The sequence below is a fragment of the Balaenoptera borealis genome (assembly GCF_965194805.1).
Source record: "Balaenoptera borealis genome assembly, chromosome: 16".
In the NCBI taxonomy this organism is placed as follows: Eukaryota; Metazoa; Chordata; class Mammalia; order Artiodactyla; family Balaenopteridae; genus Balaenoptera; species Balaenoptera borealis.
This window is the reverse complement of record NC_138872.1, coordinates 82,784,209-82,802,465: the sequence shown is the minus strand read 5'-3', so window position 1 is coordinate 82,802,465 and position 18,257 is coordinate 82,784,209. Positions and strand designations below refer to the sequence as shown.

Genomic DNA, 18,257 nt, shown 5'->3' with positions numbered 1-18,257 from the left:
CCTTTTCAAAATCAGTTTTATCACATATGCACATGGCCCAAGGTTTGCCTGGTTTTGAGCTTCATGAAAGTATCATACTTGATATACTCTTATCTGACATGCTTTTGTCACTTAATCATGTTTCTAAGATTCATCCTTGTTGGCTGGTATGTGACGTTCGTTCATGGTCACAGCCGTATCATAGGACTTCTGATGGCCATGCCACAACTGTCCTGTCTCCTGTCCTTGGAAATTGGATTGCTCCTTCTTTTTTCAGTTACCAGCAATGCTGCTATCAACATCCTCACACATGGCCCTATGCAAGAATTTCTCTAGAACGAAGTTTTCGACCTTGGCTGTACATTAGAATCATCTAGACTGAGGGTGGGGGCAGAGAGGTTGGAACACTGATGCCTGAGCTCCCCACCCCAGAAACTGTTTGAAGTCACCTGTGCCCAGGCAACGGCATCTTTCCAAAGCCCTCCAGGTGGGGATGACGCGTAGCCAGGGTTGAGATACACGCTGAGGGAGTGACAACCAATTGCCAAAACTGTACTTACTCACGACCCACCCCCTCGTTGATTCACATACTTGCCAACACTTGTTTTATCAGAAGTCTTCAGTGTTGCAGGTTGCGGGGAGGGGGAATGGTTATCTTGTGACCTTAATTCGCATTGCCCTGAGGTTGGGTGTTTCTGGCCCTTTCTAACATGCACTGCAAAGCTGTTCTTGTTTTCCTGGGGACGAGTCCCACTCAGAGAACAGAGCCGGATGCCTGAAATTGTGCATCACTGGGAAAACTCTGTCCCCTTTCTAGAAAGTCAACTCCCCCTGCTGACCACTACCCCCTCTCCTCACTCCCGTATCCCGTGGGACCATGACTGTCCCAAGGCTGCTTTGCACAGTGGTGAAAAGGAAGGCCCGTTGGCACCCTGCTACCAAGCAGTCACCGTAGGTAGCAGTGAAGATCCAAACGATCTACCACATTTTACTCAGAGCTTCACAGTTGGCAGAAGTACTTTCCCCCTGTTATCTCATTTAATTTTTATAGCAACCCTCTAAGGGAGGGATCAACAGCCCCATTTCACAGATGAGGCACTGAGGCCCTGAGATGTGAGGAGGCATGTCCAAGGTGACCCAGCTAGTAATTGCAAGGCCAGGACTAGAGCCCATAGGAGTGTCCAAGAGCGAGAGGAAATAGATGCCGAGGCTGGCATGCCCTGCCGTGCAGATGTCCAGGCCAGGGCCAGCTGTTTCCCAGGGTCTCTGAACTCTGAAGGACCCGTCGGAACTTCTTGTGCTTTGATTTTGAACTCCCCGCTAAGCAGCTGCTTTGGTGACAGAAGGGCTATTCTCAGATCCACGTGTCTTTCCCCCAGGTCTTCTTCCGAGCAGGCGTCCTGGCCAAGCTCGAGGACATGCGGGACGAGCGTCTGGCCAAGATCATGACGATGCTTCAGTGTCGGCTCCGGGGTTTCCTCACGAGGGTCGAGTTCAAGAAGATGCTGGAACGAAGGTAGCACCGGTGGGGCAGGCCCACTGAAGCCACACCATCCACATGGAACGACCGGGGACCCCTCCACACACACGGTGCTCAGCTCCACCAGTGACACTGGGCAGTGAGATAGGGAGGGTGCCAATGTCTCTGCTGTCCCAAAGAACCCTCTTTGGGGCCTGTGTTGGTTTCCTGGGGCTGCCATTAACGAAGTACCACAAACCAGGTGCCTTAAAACAACAGAAATTTATTTTCCCATGATTCTGGAGGCCAGGAGTCTAAAATGCAGGTGTTGGCAGGCAAGCTCCCTCCAAAGCCTCGAGGGGAGAAGCCTTTCTTGCCTCTTGCAGTCCTGGTAGCCCCAGGCACTCCTTGGCTTGTGGCTGCATCTCTCCAATCTCTGCCTCTGTCCTCACAAGGTCTTCTTCTGTGTCTGTCTTCACATGGTCTTCCTTCTTTTTATAAGAACACCAGTCATCTTGGGTTAGGGACCCCCCACTACTCCAATATGACCTCATCTTAAACCAAGTTAATTCCATCTGCAAAGACTCTTATTTCCAAATAAGATCACATTCACAGGTTCTGGGGGTTAGGACTTCAGCGTATCTTTTGGGAGGGGACACAATTCAACTCCTAACAGGGACCACCTAATATAAACCCTTCTCTTTACAGTCTACAAGTCACTTTCACAGCCTTCCCCTTACTTGATCCAGACGATGATGCTGTGAGAGGGATGTGGTAGGATCAGCACCCCCATTTTACAGATGTGGAAACTGAGATCAGAGGGGTTAAGGTACTGGGGCAGGTTCATGCAGAAAGAGTCAGGATTAGAAGCCAGAAATCCTCGTCCCAAATCGCTGCCCTCAGAATTGTGTTTTTCAGCCATCTCCCTAAAATGGTAATTAGAAAATAGCTCTGGCTGCCCTGGCCGCCCTGTGGTTGACTCTGGCTCTTGTGGTCATAGTATTAGTAATAATAACAGTAATGAATAAATAATAACAGTAATGAAGTCCTGATATCCACTAGCAGGCCCCCTGTGACCCCGGCCAAAAGCAGGGACACCAGTTAGGGGCTGAGTGGTGGGACTCAGTGCACAGAAGATCCTCCGTAAATGACAGTTGAAGGAAGCAGTCAGGGACAAGGAGGGCTGATTCCAGAGACCGCAGACAGATGGGATTTGGATGGGATTTGGAGACTAACGGATGATTTCCAGTGAGGCAGCAGAAGGAGGGGAAATGCAGGAAGAAATGAGCTCAGCCCTGAGCTGTCCCGGAGGAGCTGGTTCCATCGGGGAGGCCAGTCCCCCGTCCTGCACCCCCCACCCCCGCCACACACGCCTTCATTTTAACCCATGCAACGCTGGATTCTTCCCTTTTTTTTTTTTTTTTTTTGCAGAATTGGCCTGAAGGTCATCCAGCGGAACACACGCAAGTTCCTGGAGCTGCGTTTCTGGGGCTGGTGGAAGCTCTACAACAAGGTGAGGACTGAGGGGCTGCAGTCCTGGGCGGAGGGGCCTCTCGGGGATGCTGCAGGGACAGTCTGAAAATGAGGGCACCTTGCAGGAAGAGTGTAGCCTCCTTCCAGGCGGGGGCTGAGTCCTCCCTGAGAAAAACGATAGTGTGTCTTCCCACCTTTCAACTCATCCCTCAAAATAAAACCCACTTAGGATGCAGAGAGCCCCCTCCCCACAAAAGTGGGCTTGGTGCGCAGTGCCTCACCCCTGGGCATGTTGAAGCATCTCAACTCCTTCAGTGAAGTCCTGGACTTTAGGAAATCATGGGATCCGACCTCTCCTTTCCCAGGCTGCTCTGAGGCAGCAGTGGGGGTGAGTGAGTCAGCCAGGAGGGGAGGCTGCAGGCGCCCAGGCAACCAGGCCACCCTCAACAAATGCAGGAGGCCACGAACCAGCCTACTGCATGAGGCTCCAGTCGCGCTGGGGCATGGCGTCCCACCTGGGGTCCCTGTTACAAGGAAGCACGCCACTGGACCCGGGGGCAGGGCTGCCGCATTCAGGGGACCGGCGGGCAGTGCTGTCTTGAGGGGCAGGGTGTTCAGGGCGGCTACAGGGAGGGTTGGCACAGGCTCCAGGTCATCCTTGGGGGCCCTGAGCCCCCGACAGCTCAAGCAGAAGCTTCTCTCCCCTCCCCATAGGGAAGAACTTTCTAACAATCCATGCTGACCACAAATTGAAAGGGAGGGATAGTAAGTTCTGCATCCCCAGCGGTACCCATGCACGGGAGGGCCTGAGACGGCGGAGGGATCTAAACAAAAATTTCTCAAATTTAGTCAGTATGGCACTTTCCCCACCTGTTCTATGACTGACCTTCTTTCTTTACATCAACTCACTTTTTTATTTCGAAATTTTTATTTTAAAAGGAAACTTCGCATCCTTACCTGTCTCATCCTAAGCAAACGTTATGTGTAAAACTGTGGATTTCACGAGTTCTTTTCATTTTTAAAAATTATTATTTTTCAAAATCATGTATTAAACTATTACTTTTCAAAATTATTTTTAAAGTAACTATGTAACAATGAAAATCAAAAGGTTTCCGTGCAAAGGGTGAATCCATCTCACCTGCCCCCTCAGTGTATGTGTTACCCTTTGGGAAGCCCCAGACCAACGGCCTTTAAGATTCCTTCCAGGGCTTCCCTGGTGGCGCAGTGGTTGAGAGTCTGCCTGCCAATGCAGGGGACACGGGTTCGAGCCCTGGTCTGGGAAGATCCCACATGCCGCAGAGCAACTGGGCCCGTGAGCCACAATTACTGAGCCTGCGCGTCTGGAGCCTGTGCTCCGCAACAAGAGAGGCCGCGATAGTGAGAGGCCCGCGCACCGCGATGAAGAGTGGCCCCCGCTTGCCGCAACTACAGAAAGCCCTCGCACAGAAACGAAGACCCAACACAGCCAAAAATAAATAAATTAATTAATTTTAAAAAAAAAAAGATTCCTTCCAAGCCAGACATAAGTGACCACAGATGACAAGGAGACAGAGCCTAGAAACTTCTCTGCTCTTTACCAGGAAGTAAAACTTCACCAAGTAAACATAGCGGAGCAAGATCCTGTTCCAATGAGTAAAAACATAAAATTAAGTTAAAATCCTTTACTCTTAGCGTGTTAAGTGAGCTCTAATCTTATTTCACTAAATCAGATAGGATGAATCAATGGAAAAAAACAACACCTTGGGGGAGGCTTTCACTGGATAAAAAGTGTAACACAGTTGCAAGTGATGCTTACTATCACCTTTTTATGCAAATTTTGCACTGCTGTATCCCAGGTCCCGACAGACCAGGCTGGCGATGACAGGTTTATCTGTCATCTTCAAAGAGAGGTGATTCCTTCTCCCAAATCCATGGTGTTTGTGCTCTCGAATAATGTATCCATTGATCAGGAAATATCCCGAGGGCCTGTCCTGCCTGCTCTGCTTGGTGCTGTAGAGACACAGAGGGCAGGAGGGAGATGGGGAGGGGCAGAGGGCAGGGCTCGTGGTCTAGCAGGGCAGAGGACCCAATGGACCCAGGCACTCTTGCAGGATGAGAAGTGCCAAATGCACAGAGAGGTCCAGACAGGTGCTGTGGGTGCAGAAGAGGAGCGACTATTCCTGGTTGAAGGCAAAGCAGCCCACCACCTAGCCCCCTGGCAAAGCCCATTCCCCTAACACTCTGCAGTGTTGTTCACCACCCAGGTCAAGCCACTCCTGAATGTGGCTCGGCAAGAGGAGGAGATGAAGGCCAAGGAGGAGGAGCTGAGGAACGCCATGGCCAAGACGCAGGAGCTGCTAAGCAAGTTCAAGGATCTGGAGGAGAAGATGGCCACGCTCAGCCAGGAGAAGAATGACCTCACCATCCAGCTGCAGGCAGTATGTGGGGCCCTGGGGGCAGCGGCAGCAGCTGGGGGCCTTGGCAAGAGTCAGACCCAGAGAAGGAGTGGAGAGTGGCCTTCCAAGAAGCTGTGTCCTTCCAGACGTTGGGGAATTCCCAACCTTCTCTTTCTTTCATTGCCATGTCACCCTGGACCCAACTACCAAAAAGTCTCCATCAAATTCCTGTTTGCCCACAGCAGCAGGCTGGGCACACACACATACAGTACATGCTGGGCCTGGGGGATTGTCCAGACATGGGGGCCACGAGACGGTGGGAGGAGCACCTCTGGGGTGAGCCTGGCTCCCTGGGGACCTAGGGAACTTGCCCTCTTTTCTCCGCCTCCTTTTCCTCGCCCGTCAAGTGCAAACACAGAGGGGAGAACATATGACCTAGTTTCTGTGGGGAGCCTTCTGGTTTACAAGGGTCCTTCCTTCTCTGGTTTTTTTTTTTTTTAATTTTTTTTTCAATAGTAATCTTTATTTATTTATTTATTTATTTATTTATTTATTTATTTATTTATGGCTGTGTTGGGTCTTCGTTTCTGTGCGAGGGCTTTCTCTAGTTGCGGCAAGCGGGGGCCACTCTTCATCATGGTGCACGGGCCTCTTCACTATCGCGGCCTCTCTTGTTGCGGAGCACAGGCTCCAGACGCGCAGCCTCAGTAGTTGTGGCTCACGGGCCTAGTTGCTCCGTGGCATGTGGGATCTTCCCAGACCAGGGCTCGAACCCGTGTCCCCTGTATTAGCAGGCAGATTCTCGACCACTGCACCATCAGGGAAGCCCCCTTCTCTGGTTTGAGCTTCACAGCCACCTCATAAGACGCCCCATTTTCACGTGTATCTTCAGGGTAGGAAACTCCACTTGACCGACCTTTAGAGACTTGATCAAGGTCCCAAGCCGGTCAGTAGAAGACCCACGACCGGGAGGGGTCCAGTGTCATCTTGGTCATTCCTGCTCTGTCACAGCCGTGTCTCCTCAGCCGAGAGAGTGTCAGCACTTGCATTAGCTATCCATTTTCCCCAAGCTGTCTCTGACATCTTTTCTCCCATCCTTTCCACACCCCTGAGAAGCTGCTCAGGCTAGGACCCTCATTTTATGTTTGGGGAGGCCGAGGCCGAGCGTGAATACAAGGATAAAAGAATCTTCCATTTACAGAAGCGCCTCCATGTGCTGCATCCCTTCATGCCTCACGATGATCATTACCCTTATTTTGCAGAGAATTGAATTTCAGTAAATTTATGCCACGAACCAAAAGTCACCTAGCTGGTCTGGTCTTCCGACTCCATGGCCAGTTGTTGTCTCACACCACTGACCCCATCTCAGGGAGACCCCAGTGGACACCCCAGTTGTCCCTCCTCTGCCACTTACTGCCTGTGTGACTTTTGACAACTCCACCCCCTCTGCATATCGGTTCCCTCATCTCTGAACCCTAGCTTATAGATAACACCTGTCTGGCTTGCTTCTCAGCGTTGTGATAAGGAGAAACCAGGGACGGGAAAGGGTTTGTCAACACGAAAGTGCTAAATCAATGCTGGGAGTTCTTTGGGTGGACATGCCCCTCCACGTTGGCGGATGCAAGCATAGGCCCACATGGATCAGTGGATGAGATGGCAGAGCCTGAATGGACAGAGGCGTCCCGCCTGAGTGGCCCGCACTTCTCCTAGACCACTCTGCTAACACCTTAAGTGCATCTGATCACCTGGGATCTCGTTAAAAAGCAGACTCGGATGAACAGGTCACAGGTGGGGCCTGAGAGTTTGCATTCTAACCGGCTCGCAGGTGACGCTGCTGCTGCTGGTCTGGGGGCCACGCTCCTGGACGAGGCTTTGTCACCAAGAAGCGCAGAGATAGCCAGCCCCTGTCCAGCCCCCAGGACACGTTTGTTGGGGGCCCATCAGCCCGAGGCCTATCCGTCAGCATGTTCCCCTGCGGGTGCCCGGACCCTGCCTTTGACCAATACTCTCTTTCTTCCACCAGGAGCAAGAGAACCTGATAGATGCGGGGGAGCGCCTGACCCAGATGATGAAGACCAAGATGGAGCTGGAGAGCCAGATCTCCGACATGCGGGAGAGGCTGGAGGAGGAGGAGGGCACATCGGCCTCGCTGAGCGCCACCAAGCGCAAGCTGGAGGGGGAGCTCAGTGACCTCAAGCGGGACCTGGAGGGCCTGGAGACCACGCTGGCCAAGGCGGAGAAGGAGAAGCAGGTGGGGAGGCCCCTGGGCCAGACCCTGCTCCTCCCAGGGCCAGGGAACCCCCAGCCCGCTGCCCTGCAAGGGCCACACCCAGAGCCCGAACCGCAGTGCTGCCTGGGACCCGAGCCGCCAGCCACATGCAGCTATTTTAACTTAATTCAGTACAATTTCAAATGTCGTTCCTCAGTCAACCTGGCCGCATAGGGAGGACTCAGTAGCCGCTCGCAGCAAGTGCTACAATGTCGGATAGAGCAGACGGAGCACACGTCCATTGTCTGGACAGAGCAGCTGACTCAGGGGGCTGAGGGCAGTTCCCCTCGTGGGGATGCCCAGGCCTGGCTGGTCCTCCTCGTGCCTGGCATTCCTGGGCGTCTGCCTGGCCTTCTGCCCACTCAGCCTCCGCATCCCTGGGGCGCCTCCCAGAACACCCTTCTGCAGCACCATGTCCACCCCTCCCCCTTCCCAGAGGAAGCAACCGTATTGTAAGGTGGGGTCACCTTTAGCTGTTGGATTTCTGCCCAAACAAGCAGCTGCTGCCCCTCCAAGTGGCTCCCTGGCTCCTGGTACCGTCTGGCTGGCCCTTGGTCCCAGGCCCCCTTCCTATCTCGCAGTGGGTGGGGTCCCCGAGCAGGGGGAGGTGGACGCTGCCTAAACCGGGGCGTCTGCAGCTTTGACGTGCACTCGAACCACGGGGACCTCGATAAGATGCAGGCCCTGGGCCAGCAGGTCCTGCGGGGCCCAGGGGCTATGTTTCCAACACAGTCCCCGGCAAAGCCACAGCTGCCGTCCAAGGACCAGGCTCTGAGTAGCCAAGGCCTGACGGTGTTCTCTCTGCCCCCTCCCCGCCAAGATTCTGACTTGCTTGGCTGGGCTGTGCCCTGGGCATTGGTATCTCTTAGGCTCCCAGGTGACTCAGGGGAGCAGCCAAGCTGAGAACCCTCTCTCGGGGCAAATGCCCCCCTCCCCTTCTCCCCCTGAGGGTGTTCCCAGCCTTGAAGTCCACCCTCTCCCCCCCCCCCGCCCCAACTCCAGGCCCTGGATCACAAGGTCCGCACCCTGACTGGGGACCTCTCGCTTCGAGAAGACTCTATCGCCAAGCTCCAGAAGGAGAAGAGGGCCCTGGAGGAGCTGCACCAGGTAGGCACCGGCCACTTCTCCTCTTGGCGGAGCAAATGGAGCTCGGAGACGGGAGACCCTCATTCGAATCCCGGCTATGCCGCCCCTCAGCTGGGGCCCTTGGGGAAGTCACAGAGTCTCCCTAAATCACAATGCCCTCATCAGTGAAGTGGACACAGTCACTTGCTACCTTCCTTCCAGGTTTGTTGTTAAGTGGGGTGAACATATCATTTATCACCCAAACTAGGACAGGTTTCAGAGTGAAAGGGGACAGCAGGCATGCGTCAGAATGGTCCAGGCACACTGGGAGGGATGCTCCCAGAGTCACAAGGATGAAGTGGGCATATGGAAGTGCCCTGTGAGCTCTAAAGCACCAGGGAGCCCTGATTCATTGCGGCAACGACAGGCATGAGCTCCTGAGGTCACGGGGAGCCCACCCGACTGTTCCGGTTGCTCCTGAGTGTGGAGCCAACTCTGACCGCCCACCAGTGCTGACCGCGGCGTGGAGCACCTCCTAGCCTAGACACAGGTGCCAGGAGCAAACTGAAGCCCAGAACCAGACAGTGGACCCTCAGCCCTGTGTTTGCTGACATCATGAATCTACAGTATGTCCCCCGAGCACATTTCTCTGTCGCCTCTGGAAACACCTCCCCTTAGACTGTGACTCTCTATCATATCAAACCCAGAGCCCCCTGTTACAGCAAATATGCTCAGTTCTCATTATTCGAGGTAGCGATGTTCTACAGAGTCACTGAATTAGCAAATACTGAACCTCTGCTCTCGGGGAAATACAGGGTTATGTTCCTGCGAGCCTCTAGTCACAGCGTTTTCGTCAACCCATCAATACATCATACATACGATGGTGATCAATACATTATCTTGTTTTATGTGTATTTCTGTTGAAAAACACCTTATTGAGTACATATTGTTGATACCTTGACATTGAACTCATGGTCAACAGCCCCCTGTATCTCAGGCATGAATGAAGCTCATCTAACACACAGATTTTCTCTGCAAGGCACCTCACAGCCTTCTTGCGTCAGGAACGCCAGACAGCACTGCAGAACTGTGCTTGGTGCCACTGTAAGCAGTGAAATCACCAACAAAGAGCGCTGACATGTAGAAAACGTGGCACTACACAGACTGGGAAAAGGACACGTGTTTGCAGTCTGAGCCGAATCGAGGAGACAGAGCATCATTTATCCGACCTCAGCTGGGAACATGCCCCGCTTCGCATGTCCACGAATGACCACGAAAGCACCATGAGTATTGATTTGGGGATTACAAATAAATTTTAGCGAGTAGGTAAATTGGCAAATAGATAATTCACGGATAATGAGGATCAGCTGTATTTTGGAACGCCCTCTTACTATCCTGAATTGAAAATTATAATAATGTAACTAATACATAACTTCAGAAAAATCAATAGAGGGCCCTTCCATATAAAAGGAGAAATGGGGCTTCCCTGGTGGCACAGTGGTTAAGAATCTGCCTGCCAATGCAGGGGACATGGGTTTGAACCCTGGTCCGGGAAGATCCCACATGCCGCGGAACAACAAAGCCCATGCGCGACAACTACTAAGCCTGCACTCTAGAGCCCGCGAGCCACAACTACTGAAGCCCACGTGCCTAGAGCCTGTGCTCTGCAACGAGAAGCCACCGCAAAGAGAAGCCTGAGCACCGCAACGAAGAGCTGCAACTAGAGAAAGCCCATATGCAGCAATGAACACCCAATGAGGCCAAAAATAAATAAATAAAATAAATATACTTAAAAATTTTTTAAAAAAAGGAGAAATGAATGAAAGTAATTTATAATAAATAATGGGGCTGTCAAAGTGTAAAAGCTCAGGCAGATCTAGGAGGGCTGCCTGCCCAAGCCCGTCTTTGACGGCTGTAGACGGGCACCCGAGGGGGTGCTGGTGACTCAGGTAGCCAAGTGCAGTTGCTACCAGTGATGCAATTTTACAAAACAGTGAATAATTCTCAGGGAGATTTTAACAACAAGAAGTCAATCTTCTCTTAGTTTTCATGGTAGATTATTCTTTAAAATTGTAGCGTATACTAAATGAAAAAAAATGTTGAGTTATGTGTGAAGAGGTCCTGGGTTCTAGGTTCAGAAAAGTATCAATAGTTGTTTACTTACGTGAATGGCTGGATGGGACAGCAAGTGTGTGAACTGCAGAGTTATTCTTCACGGCACCCATCATCCAGAGCAAGGCCAGATGTCCAGCGTCCCTGGAAGCACCCACCAAGTACCAGTGAGGCCCCCAATCATTGTGACAACCAGAAGCACCGCCCCCCCCCAAATTTCCTATATGCCCCGTGGAGAACCAGAGCCCCCAACTGACCCCTAGGGGCCCACCTGTGGCTGACGGGTGATCAGTGTGCCGTGGCCTCACCCACCACCCAGGAGCAGGTGCTCTGTAACTGATCACTGACATCATCAAGTCAGCTCGGAAGTGACGGCAGAGAACCAGATCTGTTCAGCTGCTCCCGCCTGCCTCACAGGACACACATGCGTATCTTTCCTTCCAGAAAACCCTTGATGACCTGCAAGCCGAGGAGGACAAGGTGAACCATCTGACCAGGAACAACAGCAAGCTTAGCACCCAGATCCACGAGGTAATGCCCCGTCGCTGGGTCTGATTCTATAGCTCGACGGTCGGGTCTGATTCTATAGCTCGACGGTCAGGTCTGTCCCAGGGCACAGGGGCCTCAGATACATTTTGGGGAACTGGGAAGTGAGACCCCTTCTGATGCCACAGCTAAGGAACCAGGCCCAGTCTGGTTCTTTATTGCATTCTGGCCTCAGACAACCCCCGCCCCCCCGCCACACACCCTACCTTCTTTTGTATTTTTTGTCTCCGCAGCTGGAGGATAATTGGGAACAGGAAAAGAAAATCCGGGCGGAAGTGGAAAAAGCTCGCCGGAAAGCTGAGAGTGACTTGAAGATGACCATTGACAATCTCAGTGAGATGGAGCGGTCCAAGCTAGATCTCGAGGAGGCGGTGAAAAAGTACGCAGTCTTTCATTTTGCCCGTAGCAGTGTTAGCGATATCTAGCACTTCCTGGATGGCACCCGGCGCCAGGCACTCTGCTGAGGGCTTCATGGGTATCAGTGCGTGTCCCCTGCACCTGCTCTGTGCCAGGCACTGTGCTCAGCTCGGAGGATTAGGGAGGGAGGAGCAGGTGCTTCCCTGTTCTCAGGGAGCTCCCAGCCTCACACAGGGCCTTTTGGGCGCTGGAAAGGACACAGGTACTAAGCAATGCACCCACCCCAGAGGTCAGGCAGTCTTTGCAGAAACCTGCAAATTGGGCTCTCAAAGATCACAAGGAATTGAGGGGGTATGTTAGCAATACCACCCTGGTAATAACACGGAGGACATGTGGGGTGGAGAAAGCAGGAAGACAACTACTGCAATAGTCCAAGCATAAACCGGAACCGAGTAAGAGGCTGAAGGGATGGAGATAAGGAGGCAGGTAAGGAAAGTTTTTAGGGGGCAGAATTTGGACAATGCATCTTTTTTAAAAGTATTTATTTAGTTATTTATTTGGTTGCGCCGGGTCTTAGTTGTGACAGGTGGGCTCCTTAGTTGTGGCACATGGGCTCCTTAGTTGTGGCATGTGAACTCTTAGTTGCGGCATGCATGTGGGATCTAGTTCCCTCACCAGAGATCAAACCCGGGCCCCCTGTATTGGAAGCACAGAGTCTCATCCGCTGTCCCACCAGGGAAGTCCCCTGGACAATGCATCTTTGAAGTACATTTTGCTAGGGCAATTCTAAAGCACCACAGGCTGCCAAGAGGGCGTGTGCAGCTAAATCTGCATCTCAGCACATTTCTTGGGAGGCACACCCAGAAGGTGCGGGTGACGCTGCCCATCCTCCCCATCTGCTTGGTCTCAGGCATCTTAGCTCTCACACGTGGCTCTTGACACATGGAACTCACACATCAGGAGGAGACAGCCTTCTGCAGAAAGTTTTTGGAGGAACGTTTTCCCTAAAAAGGCCAAGCATCCGTGTGATTCTGGAGCCCCTAGACTGTAAGCTGCACCAGAGCAGTGACTTCTGTCCGTTTTGTTCACTGATGTGTCCCTGGAACCCCAGACAATGTCTGGCACCAGGAGGGACTCAATAAATGGAAGGCAAATTAATAAATGCACAAGTGAATGAATGAGTGAGTGAAAAACCAGGGGAGCAGATCCTGGGGCTCTGCAGGGCGACTCATCTGTAGGGTGAGAAGGCCAGGGGTCAGGGTTGAGTGGGTCTCAGCAGGGTCAAGTTCCCCTCCGGCAGCCCCAGCTCCATTCCCGTGCCAGCTTGCTGGTCTAGCCTCAGAGCTTTTCCTCAGGAGGTCAAACCTTCTCTTGCAGGAGGGATATGGAAATCAATTCTGTCAACTCTAAATATGAGGACGAGCAGTCTCTGAATTCCACGCTGCAGCATGAAACTAAAGGAACACCAGGTCTGTCTGTGCGGGACGGAGGAGACCCAGATCCTCTTTTGAAATGCACTGGCCTGCGCCTTTGCTCACATCAGCTGATCTGCTGCTGCCACAGAGTCCTCGGAGACTGACTCATGTCCACCTCATGCTGGGATAAATTCCGAGTCCCCACAGTGGCCACAGGGCCCTCCACAATAGCCCCTGCTCCCTCCCTGGCTCGTCACCCACCGATCCCCCACCATTCCGTCCAGCCCCTCTGGCCCCTTGCGGGGTCTCACACACCCCAGCCTCCCTCCTGCCTCAGGGCCATTGCACACACTCTCTGTGCCCCGCTTCCCTCTGTTTTTGACAGCATCCCGCATACACTTAGCTGCCTTCGATCATTTTCATTCTAAAAGGCCAGTGGGTAGGTCTCTAACTTCACCCAGGAGAGATAAATGCCCTGCTCTGTCTGCTTATTTGCCTGCTAGGCCTGAATCGAGGAGCTGGAGGAAAAGCTGGAGGCTGAGAGGGCAATGAGAGCCAAGGTAAGTGAGACGCGTCTATGCTTCCTGCCTCCTTTCCTGAGGCAAAGGACCCAGTGAAGCCACAATCCAACCACGAGCAGAAACTCCTGCTGGGAAACCAGTAGAGAGGAGGATGGGGTTCTGGTTGGAAAGGCCTCGTTGTTTCTTGAGCACCTACTGTGTGCCAGGCACTGTGCTACACGTGCCCATTAATGACGACACAAGAGGCACAGATGCTCTTTGTTGTGCGGTCCACGGAGAGTGGGCAATGTTAGCCTGGGAACTGGAAGACTGAATTCAACAGGCTGAGGCAGGGAGGAGTTTCTAGGCAAAGGGAATCAAATAGCACTTATGTGCACAGGTACAAAGGTGTGAAAGGAAGAGCCAGGAGTGGAGGGAGGCTTGAGGGCAGGGATCCTGTAGGGAGACGGATCGTAACACACCTAACTCCAGCTTCAGCCCAGCTGGGCTGGGGGGCAGGATGGGCACTAAGGCCCCCCCCAGTGCAGGGAAGAGGACAGACAGCATCCTCTGCTGAGTGTGGGGGGTGACGGGCAGAGTGCAGAGCTCCCCAAGCGCAGGGCCCTGGCCTCACAGACGCCAGGCGGTCATCACAATCCTTACCAGAGAAACAGGGGCTCTTGGACGGCCAAGGTCAGTGTCATCCCATCTCCCCCCAGGTGGAGAAACAACGCAGTGACCTGTCCCGAGACCTCGAAGACCTCAGTGACAGGCTGGAAGAGGCTGGGGGAGCCACGTCTGCTCAGGTACCATCCTCGGGGTGTCCAGGAACCCCGATTCCTGCCTGCCTGCCTGCAGGGAGAAAAAAAATGCTGGACGATGAGCAGGGGGATAAAGACCAGTTAGTTCTTGCTGAATTCCCGGGGCTCCCTTGAGGAGAAACCAATCAATGATAAAGAACACGCAAGAGGGGGCTGGTTCAGTCCACTTTCTTCTGGGGCTCCTCAGTTCAGTGGAGGCAGGTGGGATTTGGACCGAATGCCCCAGGGAGGCCAGCACCGGCCAGCCCGCGAGCCCTGCTTTTGCTCCGCCCCAGATCGAGCAGAACCGCAAGCGGGAGGCCGAGCTGCTGAAGCTGCGGCGGGAGCTGGAGGAGGCGGCTCTGCAGAGCGAGGCAGCGGCCTCCACGCTGCGCAAGAAGCACGCAGACTCCATGGCCGAGCTGACCAAGCGCGTGGAGAACCTGCAGAGGGTCAAGTCCAAGCTGGAGAAGGACAAGCAGGTCATGAAGGCCGAGATCGACGACCTCAACGCCAGCGTGGAGACCATACAGAAGTCCAAGGTGAGGGGGTACACCCCGCAGAGCCTTCACGAATAATATCCCCTGAGCCCCCCGACAGGCCCGAGGCCCATTCTGGATGCTGTGAAGGGAACCAAGAAGGACCCGTCACAGACCCCACTGGCTGTGTGTATAACCTTGGCCAAGGTGCACAACCTAACCGTGCCTCGGTTTCCCCATCTGTAAAATGGGGAATAATGATAATCCCCACCTCATAGTGCTGTTGTTAGGGCTACGACAGTTCCTGGCACGTAAGAAAAGCTCAATAAATGTGAGCTATTAGGGTCATCATGACATTAGTATGACTATATCCTCCAGGAGTTGGAGACTTAGTAGGAGAAACAATCATTGCCACAATGAAAAAGTGATATGTGGCAAGAGAAAATTAAGTACAATTAAAGTAAAATTAAGCCACTCAACATGCATTTATCCAGCCCCTGCCACAGGAAGAGTCTTCTTGTGACACAAGGGAAGTGGCGGGAGGTGCTCCGAAGGTGAGCAGGGATGATACTTTGCGGGTCCAGGCCCCAGCCAATTAGTGTCTCCAAACTTCAGACACGCACGAGGCATCTTCATAGTTCCTGTTTTATCTGCAGACGTCTGCTCTAATGCTGGTATTTTTCCTCAAATTAACTGGCTCCCGGCATTTTCCTATTGGGTGAGGTCGGCAGGGGCCCGGAAGTGAGGGGTTGTGTGCCAACCCAAAGGCTCTGGGCTTATGTTGATAGAAAATGGTGAGCCGCTGGAGGTTTCTGAGACAGGGATGTTCTAGAAGGATGAGGCAGGTGGCCTGGGAGGCTGCACTAGGGCAGCGCAGCTGGGAAGCAGGGAGGGCCTGGCCTGGGCCTCCCCATTTCCCCACTGGGTTCGTTCTCCCTGAGCAGATGAACTCCGAGGCCCATGTCCGAAAGCTGGAAGATAACTTATCAGAGGCCAATGCCAAGGTGGCTGAGCTGGAGCGGAACCAGGCGAAGTCAACGCCATCAGGACCCGCCTCCAAGGTGAGCTCTCCCCTCCCCGCAGCTTCCTAAGGAACAGCGCATGGAAAGGAGCGGGGATCCTCAAGGAAACTGAAAGAGGACCTGGGTGCCCTCCCAGAGCTTCCTTGACCTTGGAAAATCCACATCCCCTGTGACGAGACGAGAAGATTTTCTTCCACCCACTGAGTGCTCCAAGTAACATCTTTACAGTGTAAAACAGGGAACACTATCTATCCAAAACATTTTCATATCAGTTCTCTCAATCACCTCGTGAGATCAGTGGGAGAAGCAGTAATATGGACAAAACACAATTTTCAAACATTTTAAAGCATGACCTGCCTACTACCGTAAAGCGAACACTTGTCACTAATGAGGGAACCAGAAAAATGGTAAAACTGCTTTTGAAAAGCACCTGAGGGGACCGAGATTTACATAGCCAGTCGGGAAAGGAACGTTTCAGTAACTCTGCTGAGTTAGATGCAAAACTGGTTCATGTCCTATGTGGCAATAATACTGCAACCTCTAGGTTTGATGTGGGGTTTTTTCTTCCAGAAGAAATTCTCTGCATCTCTAGGTCAAAAATAATTTGCAACTCATCAATATGCAAGTTAACATCTGACTTCGCAGAGTCTGGGCTCTAAAGAGGGGTCAACAGTTAAGTCAAGCAAAGGTGCATTTCCTTCGAGAAGTTAACACTCCTGAGGCACACCAGTTAGACAACACTCTCGTTTGACACCAGAGAACCTCCTTTGGCCTTATTTTCCACATTCTGAATACTTTTTAAAATCAATATCCCCATTTGATGGATAAGAAGAGTGAAACTCAGTGAGGTGAAGTGACTTGCCCACGGTCACAAAACCAACGATACAGGGCAGAACTGGGAACCCTTGCTGGTCCTCTGGCTCATGCACCTTCTCCTGGCCTCTGGCTCCAGAAATCAGTCCTCACAGGAGTGTAGGTTCTGGGACCGTGACAAATGCATTTTTCAAAGTAAACACTCTCAGCCCGACTGTTTTCTCCAAACTTCTTTGCTGTATCTCCTGCCAGGGGCTTCGTTATCTGAAGCCGCTTATCCCATGCAAATCACCTGGATGGTGGCGACCCTTGGGCACTTGCTCCCCTCCTGGGCCCACTTGATTCGGGCAGCTGATGTGGTGGTCGCCGTGCTCCCCATTCCAGCTCAGCTGGCCAAGCCACCATATTGATGGGTACTTTGGGAGCAAGGCTTAGGATCTGGCGGGGGAGCTAGTTCTCCACCCAACGCGTCTCCCTTCCCTTCTCGTCCAGCTGAAAACAGTGAACTGAGCCGGGAATACGAAGAATCCCAGAGCCAGCTTAATCAGATCCTGAGGATAAAGACGCCCCTGACATCACAGGTGGACGATTACAAGAGGCAGCTGGATGAAGAGTCCAAGGTTGGTTTGGGGGTGAGGTAGGGGGTGACAGAGCTGCCTCCTTGAAGAAAGTCATATGTTATGAAGATGTAGACGGAACATGAAAAATATTTGATTCCACAGCAAGTAAAAGAGTTAACAACAAAACCAGAGTACGCTATATGTGCGACTAAATGAAATTAACGAAATTACGTATCCTTGTGGATAGTAATTGGAAGAAATCAAGGAAAGTTAAACCCTGGTGGTTTGGATTGTAGACTCCTGTGTCTTCCCCCCCACCCCCCGCCCCGCCTTTACTTGCTGCAGTGTTGATCCGATGTCATGTATCTCTAAGTGATGGCCCTGGGTGCCACAGAGACTGGGGGCGCCCTGACAGGCTGGTCTGGTCACCGCAGTCGCGCAGCACAGCCGTGGTGAGTCTCGCCAACACCAAGCACGACCTGGACCTGCTGAAGGAGCAACTGGAGGAGGAGCAGGGAGGCAAGTCGGAGCTGCAGCGCCTCGTGTCCAAACTCAACACCGAGGTGACCACCTGGAGGACCAAGTACGAGACGGACGCCATCCAGAGGACCGAGGAGCTGGAGGAGACCAAGTGAGCGTCACCCTGCGCCAGGAGGGCCGGGGAGGCCAGCGGGTTGGCGGGTGGGTGCGAGGTGGGGGTCTGAGCACAACAGCCACAGCTGACGCCAGGGCCACACCCAGGAGAGGGCAGTTCAGGGGCTCCTCTTAAAGGGGGCACGAGTGTCAGGACAGGGAGCCCACTTCGTGCCCTCACCAGCTCACGCACTGCATGCCCCACTGCCTTCAGCTTCCCTCTTCAAGGGCTCTCTTACCTACATCTTCTGCCCAGAAATGCTCAGGCTCCCTGCTGGGAAGTCAGGATGGGTGGGGGGCGGGATCTGCCTCCAGGCAGGGCTTCTCTGCCTCTGAAGTGCTCAGGAAGCTTCCACGGGCCTGGCGGGACTGGGGTGAGGCCCCTCAGTGATGCTGGGAG

At 53.0% G+C, this 18,257-nt stretch overlaps 1 protein-coding gene across 1 annotated transcript in view; it reads left to right on the top strand.

Moving 5' to 3' along the window:
* The window catches only part of MYH16 (myosin heavy chain 16), a 58,314-nt gene that overhangs the window by 25,339 nt on the left and 14,718 nt on the right, over nucleotides 1-18,257 (top strand). The window contains 17 exon segments of the mRNA XM_082360923.1: nucleotides 1,359-1,495; nucleotides 2,870-2,951; nucleotides 5,155-5,328; nucleotides 7,310-7,537; nucleotides 8,558-8,662; nucleotides 11,177-11,263; nucleotides 11,512-11,657; nucleotides 13,013-13,085; nucleotides 13,087-13,104; nucleotides 13,554-13,556; nucleotides 13,560-13,610; nucleotides 14,270-14,356; nucleotides 14,647-14,892; nucleotides 15,774-15,855; nucleotides 15,858-15,890; nucleotides 17,157-17,284; nucleotides 17,659-17,855. Coding sequence (XP_082217049.1) covers nucleotides 1,359-1,495; nucleotides 2,870-2,951; nucleotides 5,155-5,328; nucleotides 7,310-7,537; nucleotides 8,558-8,662; nucleotides 11,177-11,263; nucleotides 11,512-11,657; nucleotides 13,013-13,085; nucleotides 13,087-13,104; nucleotides 13,554-13,556; nucleotides 13,560-13,610; nucleotides 14,270-14,356; nucleotides 14,647-14,892; nucleotides 15,774-15,855; nucleotides 15,858-15,890; nucleotides 17,157-17,284; nucleotides 17,659-17,855 — 1,877 coding nt within the window.